The sequence below is a fragment of the Hippoglossus stenolepis genome, chromosome 19 (assembly GCF_022539355.2).
Source record: "Hippoglossus stenolepis isolate QCI-W04-F060 chromosome 19, HSTE1.2, whole genome shotgun sequence".
NCBI classification, from domain to species: Eukaryota; Metazoa; Chordata; class Actinopteri; order Pleuronectiformes; family Pleuronectidae; genus Hippoglossus; species Hippoglossus stenolepis.
This window is the reverse complement of record NC_061501.1, coordinates 8362414-8380136: the sequence shown is the minus strand read 5'-3', so window position 1 is coordinate 8380136 and position 17723 is coordinate 8362414. Positions and strand designations below refer to the sequence as shown.

Below are 17723 nucleotides of genomic sequence, written 5' to 3'. Positions count from 1 at the left end.
GTTTTGTTGTAATAATAGTTATCATCACACTTGTAGTTCTTAACAGATGGTAATTAAACATTTTCAGCTAAATTCTCACCATAGAGCTACGTTAGAGATTACCTGCGTCATATTTAGGACGAAGATGTGGGTTTAATGGTCCCGTGGTTCTTCATTGCTACTCTATGCCGGAGAGTACAAATGAAGTCCTCATGGTTAATGGGACAGCTGGACAGCTCCTTGGGTGGCTCTGCCTGGTGGGAGGCAACACAGAGATGATGTTTACACAACCGACCTGTCATTCTGATGTCATGACTTGAACTGAATGTGTTATCGTAAATAATGAGCTGACGGACGGTTGGATGTTTTCTTAAAGTAACACAATGGCTTCCTGACTTCCAACTTCCTGCCATAATGCTATGCGACAACTTTGTGTAAAATTTTACATCCTGACAACTGAATCAACACGTTTGTTATTTTGACTCCTTGTTGAGGACTTCAATTAAAAAAAACATAAGTATGTGTTTAACCAGTCATGCCACAAGACTGAGAACAACTCTTATTCAAGCTAACAGAGGGAACGTACTGCTGTAGTCAAGTGGAAATTAGTTTTTTGAATTGACATCTCAACAACAGACCATAAACTAAGCTCGTCAAAAATTAACAAGAGCCTATGACACAGAGTTATAGTAGTGAAGTTAAAACACAGATAGAATTGAGGCAAAACAAACTTACAGGGAGTTGAAGAATGTAGTTAGGAAAGTGATTTTTCCTTTAATAATGACTACCACCACGAAGGCAAACTATTTCTAAAACCAGATATGGTGAGGCTCTGGAGTAATTCTGTTGCTGCAATTCAAGTACACAGAAAGAAAGGACAAATAAAAAAAGGCAAATCAACTTACTTTCCTAGTAGCAGATGTAATTTGTAACTGAAATACAATTGAAAGTGGTTTACATTTGAAAATTATCTGCCAACACAAAATACTGAATGTCTTAAGTGGAAGCTGCAGAATTTAGCTTGAATTTGATCTACTGACCTAGAAATATTTTACATGTTTATGAGTCGCCTAACTTTAAGATTATTTCCAGGTTTTTGTGTGAACATCTTGAGAGATGTTCAATAGGGTTATTGCATGTAAAACCATAACACTTTTGGGCCACAACCGTCACAGATCTTAATTGATTGGTTTGGTCACATGAGAAATCTATGGAACCAAAATGTCTAGTGCCTCCAATCCTAATTAAGGGAGATATGAGCTAATGGAGTTTGAACCTTTTGGCGGGGGACTCTGTGACTTTAACTGGTCACATCTCCCTAAATATAGATCACACACAAATTGTTCTCATATTGTTTTAAAGCTCGTTTCCCTATTTATCCAAACAGTATGTCATCCTCAATATAAAAAATAACAAGTTTGTACTCCCATTGAGAATCAAATTGAACTCTCACGGAGTTGGAGTTGAAGTTGGATTCCCATCTTAGGTGCAGCCTTACCTTTGGTTTGATAGGTTTGAGTACAGAGATGTCTGTGCCCTCCGCTCTCTGTCAAATAAAACCATATATTCTCATAGTTGAGAAGCTGAATATATGAAACAATTGACATTTACACTTGCAAATGTACATATGCTACACAATTAATCAAGTATCATGAGTTGGTAAATACATTTTCTGTCCATAAAGTTGTTAAAAATACTTGCTTGTATAGAGTAATGTAATGTAATTAACATCCTCACTTTGGAGGATTATTAAAGATTATCTGGATGCATACTTATCCACAATATGATGATTTATAAACTGAAACAAAAATACAATTTAAAATCCTAAGCCACAGGAAAATAGCAGCCTGTGGGAAATACATTTTTTTGTTATAGTATAAAATCAACTTATCAACTTATTATAAAATTATTATTATTATTATTATAAAATCAACTTAATGAGTCAATGAAACAAATGGAATTATGTCACCAGTACTTTAAATGATCCAAAAATATAAGTGCACTCAAAATAACTAAGTTATTACTTTAGATTTTTTAAATTATTGATGAGTGGCCTCAACTTTATTTGAGAATTAAGTTATTGTAACTTACTTCATTTATTAAATGTACTGTTAGGTTTTACAGTGTGACATAAAACTTACATTACACTAAATAAAGGGGGCTTCACAGGGACCCCTGAAACACGGCCACTTCGGGTTCCAGCTGCCTTGATGTTCATGAAATTGAGCTGGGTCCTTCAACTCACCCGGAAGGAGTGAAAACATATTTTTTTCGATGGATAGCAAGACCTCCATTTTGAGTCCCCCCCCCCCGCCATGTGGAAAGCTGCCTCCAACTTTGAAAAACCTTGATCTACATTATTTACAGCACCACAAGTATTTCCAGTCATGTACCATTAACATAGTGTTTTTCTCTTGTGGAAGTTGAATTAATGCCTTACTTTTTTACAGATTATTATAACTACGACTGACATGAAATTTGCGGTTAATGATCATTAACTATGCACCTTTTGTTGTCCCAGTTGTAAAAGAACTGTGTGGGGCCATAAAGTTTTGTTTTGTATCAAGCAGAGAGATCAACCATATCCACACAGAGCATTTAATGTTACTGTACTCTTAATCCGACTGAAGACCGACAAAAGACAGTTTTGAGGAAAAGAAAAACTGCAACAAACCCAGGTGCATTTAGATTTCATACAAATTAAAATAAAACCACATTTTAATTCTGCAGAACATCAACAAAACATGCAGCCAATTTTGGTGAAAATAAATAGCTGATTTCGTTGTATAAAACGAGAGGGGATAAAAAGGGACAGAGGAAATGCTATATTGGTCTAGAACCTGTTGGTCAAGGGAGCGCTGACGTTTTAACATGTAGTTCATTTTTTCGGACTGGTCCCAGACAAACCGCGGCAATATACATACTTTTCCTAGAACATTTCCTTTAGAGAAACACACATTTTCTTCAGTTGTCAATCATATTGCACGTCAATAGTAACATAGTGTTTGTGAGGAAGTGGAGGCAGATGGGGGATTTGTTTCAAATCACGGTTGCAGATACAGGGATACAATCACATCTACCTCTAATAATGTGTCCTGCACTTGTCCTCCACCTTCTTCTTCACATTTTACAACCCACCTCTCAGCTTGTATATACACTCTCACTCTTCTCTCCTCTACTTTCTCCTAAGGATGCATTGGGTTTAACTGCTGATACTGACTTAGCTCTGCAGGGTACTCCTAATTACTGTCAAGGCGACAATAAAATTAAGAGTTTCAAATAAATCAGACCACATTACGTCCCATGAACAAAACTATTGAGAGGGAATTTTTTTTTCTCCTTGTCATTACACATTATTAATCCTTCCATCACCTCTTCACAGCAATGAAGTTTATGAGCTGGTGGGAACAGCGGCGTCATCGTGGGTAATTCCAGCAGTAAGAAAAATGTCTCCTTATGAGTAATGAGCTCTGTGAGTTGTTCCTGTTTCACTAATATCAGCTACTGAGTTGAACAGCTTCATATCAGATTAGTTATGAAAATGTATCTCTGTGAAAAAAGGGCAGAATTTGCACTGTTCAGCAGGACTGTAAGAGTAATGTGATGTTATACGTGCCATCCCTAATTCTTCAACTTCATAGCTTTATTTCAATCCCCTCATCTGAATTTTGTTCATCACAGCAATTACGAAAAAATAAAGAAAACACAGCGCTGCAGAGCCGTCTGCCGGTGACTTTACTGCTGTGATCGAAACCCAAGTGTAAAAGCACAGGGAACATTAATGGACGGACGTGCAACTCATGAAACTCTCTGAAGCGATCTTGAGTACTGGTGTGTGTCCTTTCTTCCCTCTGCTCAAATACACATCCTCCTGATGCCACACTCGCAGCAGAATTTGGCGGATTCAACGGGGTAACTGGTCCCGCAAGAGTGACAGAACTTGCTCTTCATTTCGCTGTTGTCAACTTCGTTCCCGCCGTCGGCATCTTTCCTGAGAAAGACGACCAGGCAGCAGGGTTACAATCTATGTACTGCAAGTTGTTATAAATTATATTTTTAGAGCTGCTGATAATGGTTGTTAATGTTAAAGTAGGTATTTTACAATAGTCTATAACAACTTCTTAACGCATCTACGTAGAGTATCTATAACACAAGTTACTGACTGGAAGCAGATTAGACTGTCGAGGTGTATGCAACAAACCACCTTAACCACAAGAGGTCATTATAGATTAGTAGGATAGCATGGATGTTTTTCTTTCTGTCTTAGTTTACCTGGATATATTGTTGTCTACTTTCTTCTTGTTGAGTCCTACTCCAGGGTAAGCGTTCCTCACGGAGCCGTACGAAGAACTTGCTGTTCGTGTCTTCATTCCCGCTCTAACAGAGGAATTAGGGGGGAAAACAAGAGCATAAACATACAATGTGAATATACAGCTACAGTGATTTTTTTTGTTTGAGTTTTGTTTCATTGACCTGAACATTTTGATGTGAGTTTCTGTGATTGAGTGATCTTGTCTAGACAAAATAACCACAGCAAAGTTGAAAAAGTTTAATCAAGTTTGTTTTTAATTCTCATTGTTTATCAGGCAGCCTGACTTAACTTAATTTTTAATTCCCAGGGGTAGGGTTATTATTCTATTGGAAATGAAAGACATAAAGCAAAAACACTGTAGGTGGTAAGCACAGGTACAATCATTTAAACTGAACCAACAAATGCTTGAGGAACCATTAGACAGTGTGTGTGCGTGCGTGCGTGCGTGCGTGCGTGCGTGCGTGCGTGCGTGCGTGCGTGCGTGCGTGCGTGCGTGCGTGCACACTTACCCTGATGGAGGGCTTGTGATACCAGAGGGATTCATCCTCACTAAACCTGCAGAGGAGACCTTACCAGCGGGGATTCCTACAGCGAGAGAGAGGGGTGGGAGACAAGAGTGAACGAGCAACAGATACATTATCTATGACTGCTGTAGTCCATGTAATAGAGGTCTTCACACGTCCACCTGAACCATAGGTCGAGTCCCATTCTACTATCGCAGGTCCCATGTCTGTTTAACATTATCCTGCCATCATCCTCCAAATAGACATCCCTACCCCCCTTGAAAAGCAGAAATGCACCATAACTTTCTGAAACCTCAGGTCCAACAATCCACCTTGTACCACCTACAAGACCCTCAACAACCTGGCTCCCCCCTACCTCTCCGACGTCCTCCACCAGCACACCCCCACCCGACACCTCAGATCTGCTGATGCCCACCTTCTTCAGGTCACTAGCACCAAGCACCAAACCTGGGGTAACAGTTTTCAGTCGCCGTCCCTTCTCTGTGGAACTCATTACCAACCCTGTGTGTGTGTGTGTGTGCAAGGCTGATTGTAAACGAGTCGCCTTTGTCACCTATCACGGTGACAATAAATGGACGTTAAACAGATCTGAAATCACGGGTGACGAATCACGATAGACGGGTCCGGGTCAGGTTCGGGTAGAACATTTCCGGGTCTTTTCGGGGTTCGAGCACAAATTTCTGGACCCGTCAAGAACTCAACCGTGTAATAAACTCAGCCTGGCCAATGAAAAAATGTGCATCTCCAGAGACTGCCCCGTGAGAGGCATGATCAACACAGCAGTACTTTCTTACCAGTGGGCTGTCCAAGACCTGATCTCTGGGGTAAACGAGAAGAGGCTGAGGGGATGGTTGATGTAGCAGTGGAGCTGGCCTTCTTTACAGGAGTTGGAGGCTTGCACTGAGGATAGAGAAGAAGGCCACGCTAAATAAATATGTTCACAATACAAAGCATTAATGTATTCACACTCCCTGAAAACTCGGAAATAATACACTTCAGAAAGGATGTTATATTTTCATAGCCTTCAGTCAGGTTACTCAAAAACTACTGAACTGATTTCCATGAACATTTTTAGAGGGGTTAGACCTGACCCAAGGAAAAACCCCAGATAAAACCAGTTTGTTTTCTTTCACTTCCTTTAACATGGTATAGAGCGTAGGTACCTGCTCTCCCTGCACCCTTATAGCTAGGTTCTGTGTCTGGCTCTGCAGAAGGTTATATTGACATGTTTTCAACTGCTACAGAGGAAGAAAATCTGAGAAAACAGACTCAGATCCATCCCAAATATAGATTCATTCCACAGCAGCACAGTGCAGGTGACAGACTGCTCAATGACTAGGGGCAACTCATGATAATGAGAAAAGCAGAGGTCTTTACCAAACTGGTTAGGATCCTGCTGTTTTTATAGGCTGCCAGTCATGAATCAAGGCAGTTGCTAAGTGACAAGGACTTGTTATGAATAAATAGTGCATTCATGTTGGAATAGATACAGATGGACCAGCTGAGGCGCATGTTCAGTATGTGTGTATGTATGTATATGTATGTGTATGTGTGTGTGTGTATGTTTGTGTGCACACACAATTGCCGCTGCTGCACATGTGTGTTTACCTGTGTACGACCAGGAGTCTTCTTGACCTCTGCTAGTTTGCTCTTGTTGGGATTACGGGCGGCCTTCTCCTGGCAGAACGTGATGTGTCTGTCGGCTGCACTCTCGTTAAACCTCCGCTGACAGTGAGGGCACTGAACATAGTCTGAGGAAGGTGAGAAAATATACCAGTGGCAGCGCCTACTATAAATCATCCAGCCATATACATGAATTTGTTTTCATTTGTAAGTTTAAACCCCAAAAATGGTACAATGCCCTCATTTACAAGCAATATTTATAATTTTTACTTTGCTGTGTCCAGTTTTTATACATCATTTCCTGATTCATAAGCAGTCTAAAAAGGAATGTGTGGGCCCAGCTAACTATCTTGTTGTAGTTATCATCACACGTGTAGTTCTTAAAAGATGGTAATTCAAGCAACGGATCAATTATTAAGTGTAATTCTCACCATAGAGCTACGTTAGAGGTTACCTGGGTCATATGTAGGAGGAGGAGGTGGGGGTAATGGTCCCCCGTCCTTTATGACCTGAGTAAGATTTTTCGCGGCCCGGATAGTATTAATGAAGTCCTCATGCTTCCTGCGCCAGTTGGACGGCTTCTTGGGGGGCTCTGCCTGGCGGGAGGCAACACAGAGGACAGGTTTTTTGACATTTTATGAATTTCTCAAGTAATAATGCAGAGAGGTGCTAGTGTAGAGTGCCAATATCTATGAACCTGTGAAATTTGGAGAGGATCTGGATAATGATTCAGATTTGAGAATAACTTGTCATTTATATTTTGGGGGGGGTGATCTTTATTCAGTTACTGTCGAATAAGAAATATTCCTTTCCAGTAAAATCCATGTACCCTTCTAGTTCCTCTTATTTTGAGTCATGTTTTATTGAGTGCAGCTCTCAATAACCGGCTACTACTGTCAGCATTAATGAACTTTGTTTCCCTTTTTAAATGTCTCTTTTTATCCATAGTGGCTGATGATTTCTGACAGCAGTACCTCAGTGGGCCTCCTCTCATCTGCTTCAGTGGTAACACATCGTTTCCTGACTTCCAACTTCCTGCCATACTGTTATGGTCATCACACACCTTAAACATGCTTGTCTGACAAACATAAAGAAATAAACTATTTACTCCTCAGGATCTTGACTATGCGACAACTTTGTGTATAATTTTACATCCTGACAACTGAATGACTGGTTTGTTGTTTTGACTTCAATTCCAAAAAACAGAAGTATGTGTTTAACCAGTCATGCCACAAAACTGAGAACAACTCTTATTCAAGCTAACAGAGGGAGCGTACTGCTGTAGTCAAGTGGAAATTTGTTTTTTTAGTTGACATCTCAACAACTGGCCATAAACTAAGCTCTGTGGTTTTAAGGTGAGTCGTCAAAAATTAACAAGAGCCTATGACACAGAGTTATAGTAGTGAAGTTAAAACACAGATAGAATTGAGGCAGAAAAGGTGAAATAAAGAAATAAAACAATCTTAAAGGGAGTTGAAGAATGTAGTTAGGAAAGTGATTTTTTTCCTTTAATAATGACTACCACCACAAAGGCAAACTATTTCTAAAACCAGATATGGTGAGGCTCTGGAGTAATTCAGTTGCTGCAATTCAAGTACACAGAAAGAAAGGACAAATAAAAAAAAGGCAAATTAACTTACTTTCCCAGTAGCAGATGTACTTTGTGACTGAAATACAATTAAAATTGGTTTACATTTGAAAATAATCTGCCAACACAGAATACTGAATGTCTTAGATGGAAGCTGCAGAATTTGATGAATTTGATCTACTGACCTAGAAATGTTGCATGTAAATATTTAAATAATTGAACTTTTAGATTATTTCCAGGATTTTGTGTAAACATCTTGTTTAGTAGGGTTATTACATCTAAAATCATCCCACTTTTGGGCCACAACCGTCCCAAATCTTAATGAAATGTTTTTTCAGAATGATTTGGTCACATGAGAAATCTATGGAAGCAAAATGTCTAGTGCCTCCAATCCTAATTAAGGGAGATATGAGCTAATGGAGTTTGAACCTTTGGGCGGGGGACTGTGTGACTTTAACTGGTCACATCTCCATAAATATTCCCTATTTATCCAAACAGTATATAATCCTCACAATAAAAAATAAGAAGTTTGTTCTCCCATTGAGAATCAAATTGAAGTCTCTCGGAGCTGGAGTTGAAGTTGGATTCCCATCTTAGGTGCAGCCTTACCTTTGGTTTGATAGGTTTGAGTACAGAGATGTCTGTGCCCTCCGCTCTCTGTCTACTGGAGTCAAAGGTCTTCCTCCTTTTGGTCGCTGACTTTTGGCAAATTTTAGCATGTTTCTCCTGTGGGGGGGAGAAAAATTATAATCACTGTATCACAAATAGTCCAGAAGTCCCAGTTAGTAGAATTAACGTGTGTGTGTGTGTGTGTGTGTGTGTGTGTGTGTGTGTGTGAGGCTAAATGTGAGAACCCTTTATTACAAATGAGAATTTAGAAGTAGGCCCATTGAATGCACTGACATCAAATACACACTGCAGTGCACATGCTCTTAACTGGACTAATTAGCAGGACCAGGCGTGACCAACATAAGAGGGAGCAACAACAGTCTTTAAAGTTCCAGTGTGTAAGATTAGGGTGAAAGGGATATATTATAAAATAATACTAGTGCTGTTTTCACTGGTGTGTTTCATATAAATTGTATGAATTGTTGTTTTCTTTATCCTAGAATGGGCCCTTTATATTGAAATACTTTATATTTACATCAGGAGTGGGTCATCTCTATGGAGGCCGCCATGTTTTTTTTACTGTAGCCAGAACTGGACAAACTAAACACCTTATGAGTTTTTATGGTGAATGAAGGCTACCACAGGTTCTCTTTCATGTTTGAAGGGGAGGGTGAGGTGAGGGGCTATTCAGCTGCAACATGTAACTTCACCACTAGATGCCACTAAACTCTACACACTGAACCTTTAAAGGTGATAAATAAATAAACATGGCATGCTGGTGGGTCCTGGTGACCACCATGACATTCTAGTGCTGGGAAACTGGTGACTAGCCTCATGTGCAAGTAGACCAGCACAGCTATGATGGTCCACCGGCTAAGCCAGTACCAAACTAGAACTTACCATCATAACCCATCATTATTTCCATGCTGATCAATGCTGGTTTATTTAGCAGTGGGAACATATCACTCTAAGGGGGTGGTGTTGGAATAGTCCAAGTGGTGCTGCCCTTTTTTTTTAACTGTTTGTTTTGTTAGTACCACTTCATAGCTTCCCTGCTTTTAGACTTTTTAAGTAAAGACACACACATGTTTTAGCACAATAGCAGGTACTAATCCGTGTTCTCTAAAATGTGAAACATCTGCTTTTACAAATAAAGTTTCCCTGCATTGTAAATACTTTCATCTTCCTCAAAAAGAGCTCTGTGCTGCGCCCTGCAGGCTGTTTGGGTTGTAGCCAAGGACGCAGTATTGTCCAAACACCTCACATCCTGTCAGCTGATGATCACTGAGGAAAACACTGTGACCACAGCAACCCCAGATCGGGCTTTGAATCAAAGACAACATCTGCACTGCAGACACGATGACAGGGAGAGGATTGTTGAAGCTTTTGATTTCTTTTACCAGCACTTTACGGTTGAACGATCTCTTGCAGGTGTTGCATTGAGCCAGATCCTGGGGGGCGAAATCGTCTGCAAATAAATAAATACACAAATAAATGACCGATTGAAATAAATGTGTGCAGCGATGAAATGATAATGTGCACGAAAAACGTTGAGTTTCTAACGACACAAGCAATATTTGATGAGTGGTTCCACCAACAATGTCCAAATGCTGAAAACAAACAGAGGAGGTCAGGTTGTAGCTATGGTAACAGATTATTCAGCATAGTGTATATATACACTCATATTTATACATAATTATAGAAATGCCCGTCAGAATAACGGTACACCGGTTTCATTCATTTGACAGTTCATTGTTTAGCATGATGCTAACGCTGGGGCAGCTACTGTGGCTAATGTCAGGATCACACCCACAAACACACAGAGAGAGAGAGAGAGAGAAAGAGCCGTTAGCCTGTGGTGATACCTAGCATGACAACAGCTAAACCCTGCTACAGAAGAGGAGGTTACCGTCAAACCTAACGTGTGATATTAGCATTTATAAGCCGCTATTATTGAGAACATGGACGCTGAGCGGTTATAACCACGACTATGTCTCCAAACAGCTCCCAAATCAACCTGAACATCGTTTCCTCTCACCTTCCACCTCCTCCATCATTTTGTTATTTTCTCTGAAGCTGCTCCCGTTGTTGTTACGGACCGGGAAGAAGGAACAAGAGGACTCCCTCCCGCGCACTTCCGGGTTCGCTCACATACAGCGAGCAAGGTCTCTAATTCGTGGTGTTACCTCTGTACCTGTGTCCACTGATAACATTAAATACAGACACGATCATTTGTGTTGCCTTCTTTTGTGTGTCTTATTTTTTCAATCAGCTCTGAACAGTAGCTGCGTGCATGTCAATCAACATCATTTCTCAATCAGCTCTAAGCAGTAGCTCTGTGTATTCACATGCTCCTCGGAATCTCCCGTTTTCAGAATCGTGAGGTTATAGATCAGAAAATATGGCCGCCATAAACAAAATGTGTTGCGTTAACAGTGTTTAAACATCACGTTGACTTTCTAATATTTGCATAATGACAAAGAGCAATGGAAAGGGATCACGTGTGAAAGGCTCATTTAATTTAAAACATATGTACATTCATCACAATTAATCCTAAAAACGTTTGTATTCACCAAAAGGTGGTGTACAGGCAGACACGCGTGTGATGCGAATCGCAGGTCGCAGGGCAAACTTTACCAAAAGGGAAATCCACGCCTAGCCATGCTGTGATTTGACGCAGGAAGCCAATGTTTGCAAATGAACCATCTTGACATCACTCATCTTTGGTAACCAAGAGTAACGGCTTGTTGGAAATGCTGCTTCAAGTCCCAACATCCGAGGATCTCATTGGCTGTTGGAGCACGGTGCGTGTTAATGCAAGGTAGGTTGAGCAGCAGGTGGAGCCTGGGAGGGGATTTCTCAATATTATTCCCATTAAAGCATCTTGCTATTTTTCAAGTGGTGAAGAAATTGGTTTAATCAGACTCATAGTTTTGCTCCAGAAGTAATTCAGTTCTATCCAGTGATATTTACAGTGAAATGAAAGAAGGCCACTTCTACATTGCAAATATATTAATTAATCTATTCTAATAATGGTATATAGAGCTTTTAGTGCTTTTTTCCCACCACACAACCAAGTTGTATCTTTGTTTCCTTTGTGAGCTGAACTACTCGGAAGTTCCCAGCTCAGCATATTGAGCACATGTGCCAACTGAATGGAGCAATTCACATCCAGATGCTGTGAGACCACAGCAAATGTGATGCTTCTGTGGCCTGTGTGCATTCACTACAACAAGATCACTGTTCTCTCGCTCACACACACACACACATACACACACACTGAACAGTAAGGGTCCTGTCTTGTGCTGGCAGCTGACCTTTTAGCTTTCATTGTAAATTTGAGTGCCAGTGTTTCTTTGATGTGATTATTTGGATGAATAATAATACACGATTGACTTTCAGATAAGATTAGATCAGATATGATTAGATAAAATAAGATAAGATAAGATAATTCTTTCAACTTTGCCATATTACAGCAGCAAAGGGGGATAATGAAAGTACACACTCAGTACAAGTAATCAATAAGTAGTAGTGTAGTAGTATACAGTAAAACTGTATTGCACATATATGAAACTGAAATTGGATGGATGGAAAAATATTTATAATATAATATAATATAATATAATATAATATAATATAAAAGGTTCATAAAGGTTTTATTTTGAAATCCTATCCGGAAGTTTTAGTATTCTGGCAGTGGCTTGATGTGAGTGATGGGAAATACCGAAGAGCTGCTGATGTGATCGACCCCCTGCGAATATTGGAACGCCCCCCTACTCTAAACAGGTACTGATAATAATAACAATGATAATTACAACAATAATTATAGTAATTATAGGAGGATAGTGTGCGTGTTTGGCCGCCTGCATGACTCCATGTGTGACGTTGATGTGCGTGGAGGCTGCGTTCACTGAACTCTGTGTCTTTGTGATATTTGACAGAATGATAGATATTGATTTATCATCAGTTTGGGTGGATCTCTACAGTGCCAACAATGTCAGTGATTTGTGGCCGCGCACGAATATATTTGATGGGCAGCTGCTCCTCCACTTCAGCCTCTTAACGTGTTGGAATACGTAAATTATTTAGTTTATATTCTCACAAAGGTTTTCTGGACTGGAGTCAGCTCAGGGTATTAAATCACGAGTGAGTGAATATATTCAATGTGATGCTGTATAAATAAGCAAAGCTGTTGAGGTATTGATACTATAATTATGAATAACATGAGGAGTGTGAGAGTATAGTGTGTGTGTGTGTGTGTGTGTGTGTGTGAGAGAGAGAGAGAGACAGATATAGACAGAAAGAGAGAGAGAGAGTTGGGCATCAGGCCCAGACCACCTAACTATTGGATACTCTCTTTTTGTTTGGCAGCAGGACAAATCAAATAGTTGCAGAGCAGGAGCAGCCAAGGTTTCTTTTGATTACTTTCATTATTACTCAGTAACAAAGAGGGCAGAGCACTACGGTGGCCCTGAAGTGCAAATCACAAAACACAAACTAAGCTGCGTTCATTTCTAATGGAAAAGGACCTGCTATCAGTAGTCGCTGTTTGGATGGACTGATCGTTTTTTTTTGCCAATGTTTTGTGATTTGTTGTGTTTTTGTATAACCTCCGCCAAGGCGGTGATGTTTTTGTTTTGTTTGTCTGTCTGATTATGCAAAAACTCTTGGATGGATTACCATGAAACTTGGTGCAAGTGTATGGTTTGGGTCAGGAAAGAACACATTCAATTTAGGTGCAGATCCAAAGAAATGCCCAGATCCAGGATTGTTCTTTTCATTTCCCTGCAGCGTTTCCTGCACAATTCATTCAAATCTATTGCTGTAGGAGAGAGGCCTGTGCACACGAATGAATGTTGCTCTCACACACAACAAATTCCAAAAGACAGGTTCTCGCGTGAGTGAGAGAACAGCATTGCATGCAACTTGCAGGTATGTGCCCGACAAGTGTGGAAACTTTGAGGTCTGTGGAAACTTTGTGGTTTGACTGTCTCCGTGGCCGGTAACAACTTTATGGCAAAAAAATTATGAGCGAGCATGCGGCAAATAGTGCTACACAGTACACAGCTATACGATGAACCTAAGTTAGAGTTAAGCTGTTTTCAGACACGTCCTAAGAATTGGGTCTGAACTTTCTCTGCTCAGACACGTTCACAACAGCAGCCAATTCCCTGCAGGATTAAGTGGGGGAGGTGCATTGCGTTCATAGACATCTTCTGGAGAAACTCTTGAGTCTGTCTTAGATATATTAGATATATTGTGGTCTACAGGCGACCTCATTACACACACACACACACACTACAATAGTGTGACTGAATAATGTAAAATGTCGATCAATATTTCACAGAATATGAGCAGAGTGAACACAATGCCACAAATACCTCACTTTTAGCTACAAATAACAAGCACATCTTCAGTCTAAATAAATACCTTTGTATTAAGAACTAAATGAATTATGATAGTAAATAATCAATCACTATTAGATGTGTTGATAAGTTGGCTGTAAGCGTTAAGCTTCATGTTCCATATAGAGAAGGACGTACAAAGACGTGACTGATTGAGATATGAATTCACATGAAACTTAAACAACAATTTGACGCTCAGAGTAAAGTACTTTCTCCAACTGTACTTATTCCATACTAACTTCTGTGCAGTAAACGCAGACATTTTCAAAATCCAGAAACACAATCATTTTCTGAGCATCAGCGTTTGAGAGGACACACTGATTCTCTGTCATCTTGCTGTCTGCTGCCCCCATGTTGCGTCTGCCAATCGTACACAGACAACATCTGTCGAGGGCTCGCCCATTTTGACACCGTTTTTTAGGATGACGGCTGAGTGGGGCAGCGCACTCTGATGATGACAGTGGAAAGTCCCAAAATAGCCTCGGTCAGTCAGTCAGTCACGACTCTGGAAATAGCCACAAATGGATGTGGGAGCTGAGATCATTGACTTGACACTGTCGGAAGAAATAGATAAAGTTAATAAAAAAGAAAAGAAATCTCAGACAAGACAGATTTTAAGAGGTGGAATTGGGGCAGGGAGGCCAGAACACGCTCAGTGCTGAAGGGCAGATTGATCCGGGGCATTAGAATGTCAGCAGCCGAGGGGTTTAACCTAAATCTCTGTGGCAACACAGCTCCCAGCATGTTCAGGGCTTAGTCCAAGTGGGATGACATTTGAATTCAGTCCTATTCTCCTTTGTGCCATAATTATCCCTGTGAGTGTGTGCTTTTGGTTGTTGTGTTGCATTTTTAATAGATAAGATAAGATAATCCTTTGGAATTGTCCATGCTACAGCAGCAAAGGGGTAATAGTGGAAACATAACAATAGTGAGACAGAACATATACAGTAAAATTGTGTTGCAGATATATGAAATAGAAATTGCATGAAAATATTTTTTGGCTGTTTGTTTGTGTGTGTGTGTGTGTGTGTGTGTGTGTGTGTGTGTGTCCCTATGCACCTGTGTGTGACTTAAGTTGGTCCTTCTGTGTGTTTCAGGTCCTGCTATGGTGAGGTCTGTCAGCGATGACTGATGTCGAGGCGACCTTTGAGGACTTCATTGCCTCTCGACGGTCCGGTCGCAGGAACGCCATCCATGATATCCCAGCAGGCCCTGGAGAGCAGGGACCCAGCGACCTGTCAGAGAGTCTGGCACAGCTCAACATCAACAAACCAGGTGAGAAACATCACTGGTCAAAATATCACGATGTTTTCACGACTTCTCAAACACGTAGCGTTTTTCCTGTTTTATTTGGATACTCAATTGTGAGGATTTCTTCAAACTGCACAGATTTGGAAGAGGTCGAGTAACTCACTCATCTGTCTGCTTCTCTCCATTTCACTTTCTCTCCGTTGGTCAGGCGAAGGAGGAGACGCTGAGAAAAGCCCGGACTCTCCCGATAAAGAGGAGGAGTCTCGACGGGAAGGTGACTGAATGGAAATTTTTGGACTCAGGAAAGTCCCACTCACTGTTGTCTGCCTGATCCCTGAATGCTCGGCCTCTGACTGACCCAGTGACTATAAAGACACAACGCTGTCACCAGCCTACCATTAGGACAACATCACCGTGGCAACCACAATTCTGCGTCCGTCCTGCACTCCACTATGTTCCCATTTCCTTAAAAGCCTTCTTTCCTCGCTGCCTTTCCTTTCGGGTTGTTGATACAGGATCAGATGTGATGCACGTGAACACATCATGATGTGGATAACCAGAAGCAGCCCTGTTTGTCTGCGAGCAGCTCGGAGGAGGAAGGAAAGAAGGGAACCGAGGCCGTTCAAGGCTTTGGGAGCAGGATCAAGGGTTTCAGATGAATTTGAGTTTTGTCTCGCCTTGAATCAATCACCACAGGTGAGACTCAAACGCTTCCAGGGATCCCAGGACAGTGATTGGACAGCTACTCGTCCTCTGCTCTTATTGCATCAACACCCGCACCCATGTACTTTCCTCATCAATGCTCATTGTTGACTTTACAATCTCCCTCAATGATTTTTGGGGTTCGAGCTCCATCCATGTGCTGAATTTGGGAACGTTTTCTAAATGTTAACTTCACATCCCAGGGCGGCCACTGTGTTTTTCATTTGTCAACAACATAGACTGGATGTAGAGGTGGACGACATGACTGCTCCTCAAAGGTGAAGCCAAAACGTCTGTATCTATGATTGACAGCTGAGACTGACTCATGATTAGTCGAGTGCATATACAGCGGCTCCATCCCTTGATCACTACGCTGCAGAGTCTGGCTCCAAATACGCAAGATGGTGGCATTCATTTTTGGCTTCATTTCTTGATAGTGGGAGGATTTGAAGATGCCTCGTCCATCTTTGTATAAAGTCCATGGTTTATACATGTCATGGGTCAAATATATCAGACTAATGATGTAACTTGAAAAGGGTATGGCTAAATAATGTTGTAGCCTGGCCAAGATTATCATGTTTTCGCCCCTGTCCGTTTTTTGTTTGTTGGAAAACAAAAACTACTGAACAGATTTCCTGAGGAATCTGGAAGGATGGGACATGGGCCAAGTAAGAACTCTCCCCCACAATGCCAGATAGTTTTTTTTTTGTTGACACTGTCACAAATTTCCCAGGGAATAATTAATGGATCTTGATGAAATGTGTTCAATTTGGTGCGGATGAGGTACACAGGAATATAAGACATGTATGGAAAGTTATTATTTACCTGCTCTTTCACTGTCATGGTGGTGAAGTTCCATCGAGTTGTGCTCTGTTTTACCCGCTGACTGCTCTGCTCTTACACACTGACCCCACAATCCTCACTACCCGTTCTTGTGTGCACCACCAGGCCTCACGTACGCAGTAAGTGTCTGCTTCTTTTAGGAAATTGCCAAAAGCTGGTCATCCTTGCTGTCGCTTCTGATTTTTTTCAACATATTCAAAACATTGTAAAGGTTTTATTCTTGGTCTTTAAAAATACACAGAATTTTCTTTTTCTAATGATGATTTTCCTATGATTCACGTGATGAACATTTTGTACGAAGTTAGCTGTTAACATCTAATTCTTTAAATCTCAGTTATTCCGATGCTTGGGTATAATGAGTAATTTGGGGTAGTGACTATGTCCAGACATATTTAATCATCCCTCTCAGTGTCTATTTTTTATTATTTAGTTAAGTACAAGCTATAAATATCCTTTATTACACACAAAAAGTGTCATCATTATATTGCTGTGTCCTGGGTAACCAACATTATATAAATACACTGCCATCCATTTAACACATCCAAATGTGTGTGTGCGTGCGCGTGAGTTTTTTTATTATGATTATTTTATGATGTACAGTATGTTTGGACAATTTAATTTATTTAAAAATGGCAATACTGACTGCACTGAAGTACACATGTGTGTTTTGTATAATTCTTACTGTTTATAATAGATCTGTGTGTGTGTATAAACGTGTCATATATACTGCATTAAAGGGTTTCTGTTATATTGGGATTGTACAAAGAGCAGATCATCTTTTTACATAGACAAGGCACCACCCCTCTTTACTATAATATTCTGTATTATTTGATTATATCATATTTTTTGAAATATTATTTATTTAGAATTTCATTAATAAATCTGAA

General features: G+C 40.4%; 1 protein-coding gene across 2 annotated transcripts; it reads right to left on the bottom strand.

The window, feature by feature from the left end:
- Positions 1 to 2563: 2563 nt before the first annotated feature.
- zc2hc1a (zinc finger, C2HC-type containing 1A) lies at positions 2564 to 10767 on the bottom strand. Of its 2 annotated transcripts, XM_035142768.1 has the most exons (10): positions 10674 to 10767; positions 10036 to 10103; positions 8636 to 8752; positions 8079 to 8105; positions 6893 to 7034; positions 6424 to 6566; positions 5610 to 5715; positions 4801 to 4876; positions 4252 to 4356; positions 2564 to 3970 (listed from the first exon to the last, which is right to left on the bottom strand). In XM_035142768.1, exons 1-10 carry the CDS (start codon positions 10690 to 10692, stop codon positions 3835 to 3837), a joined length of 939 nt encoding a protein of 312 aa, XP_034998659.1. In that variant the 5' UTR covers positions 10693 to 10767; the 3' UTR covers positions 2564 to 3834. The 2 variants fall into 2 exon arrangements, with proteins under 2 accessions (XP_034998659.1, XP_034998660.1); XM_035142769.2 differs by lacking the exon at positions 8079 to 8105.
- Positions 10768 to 17723: the final 6956 nt, after the last annotated feature.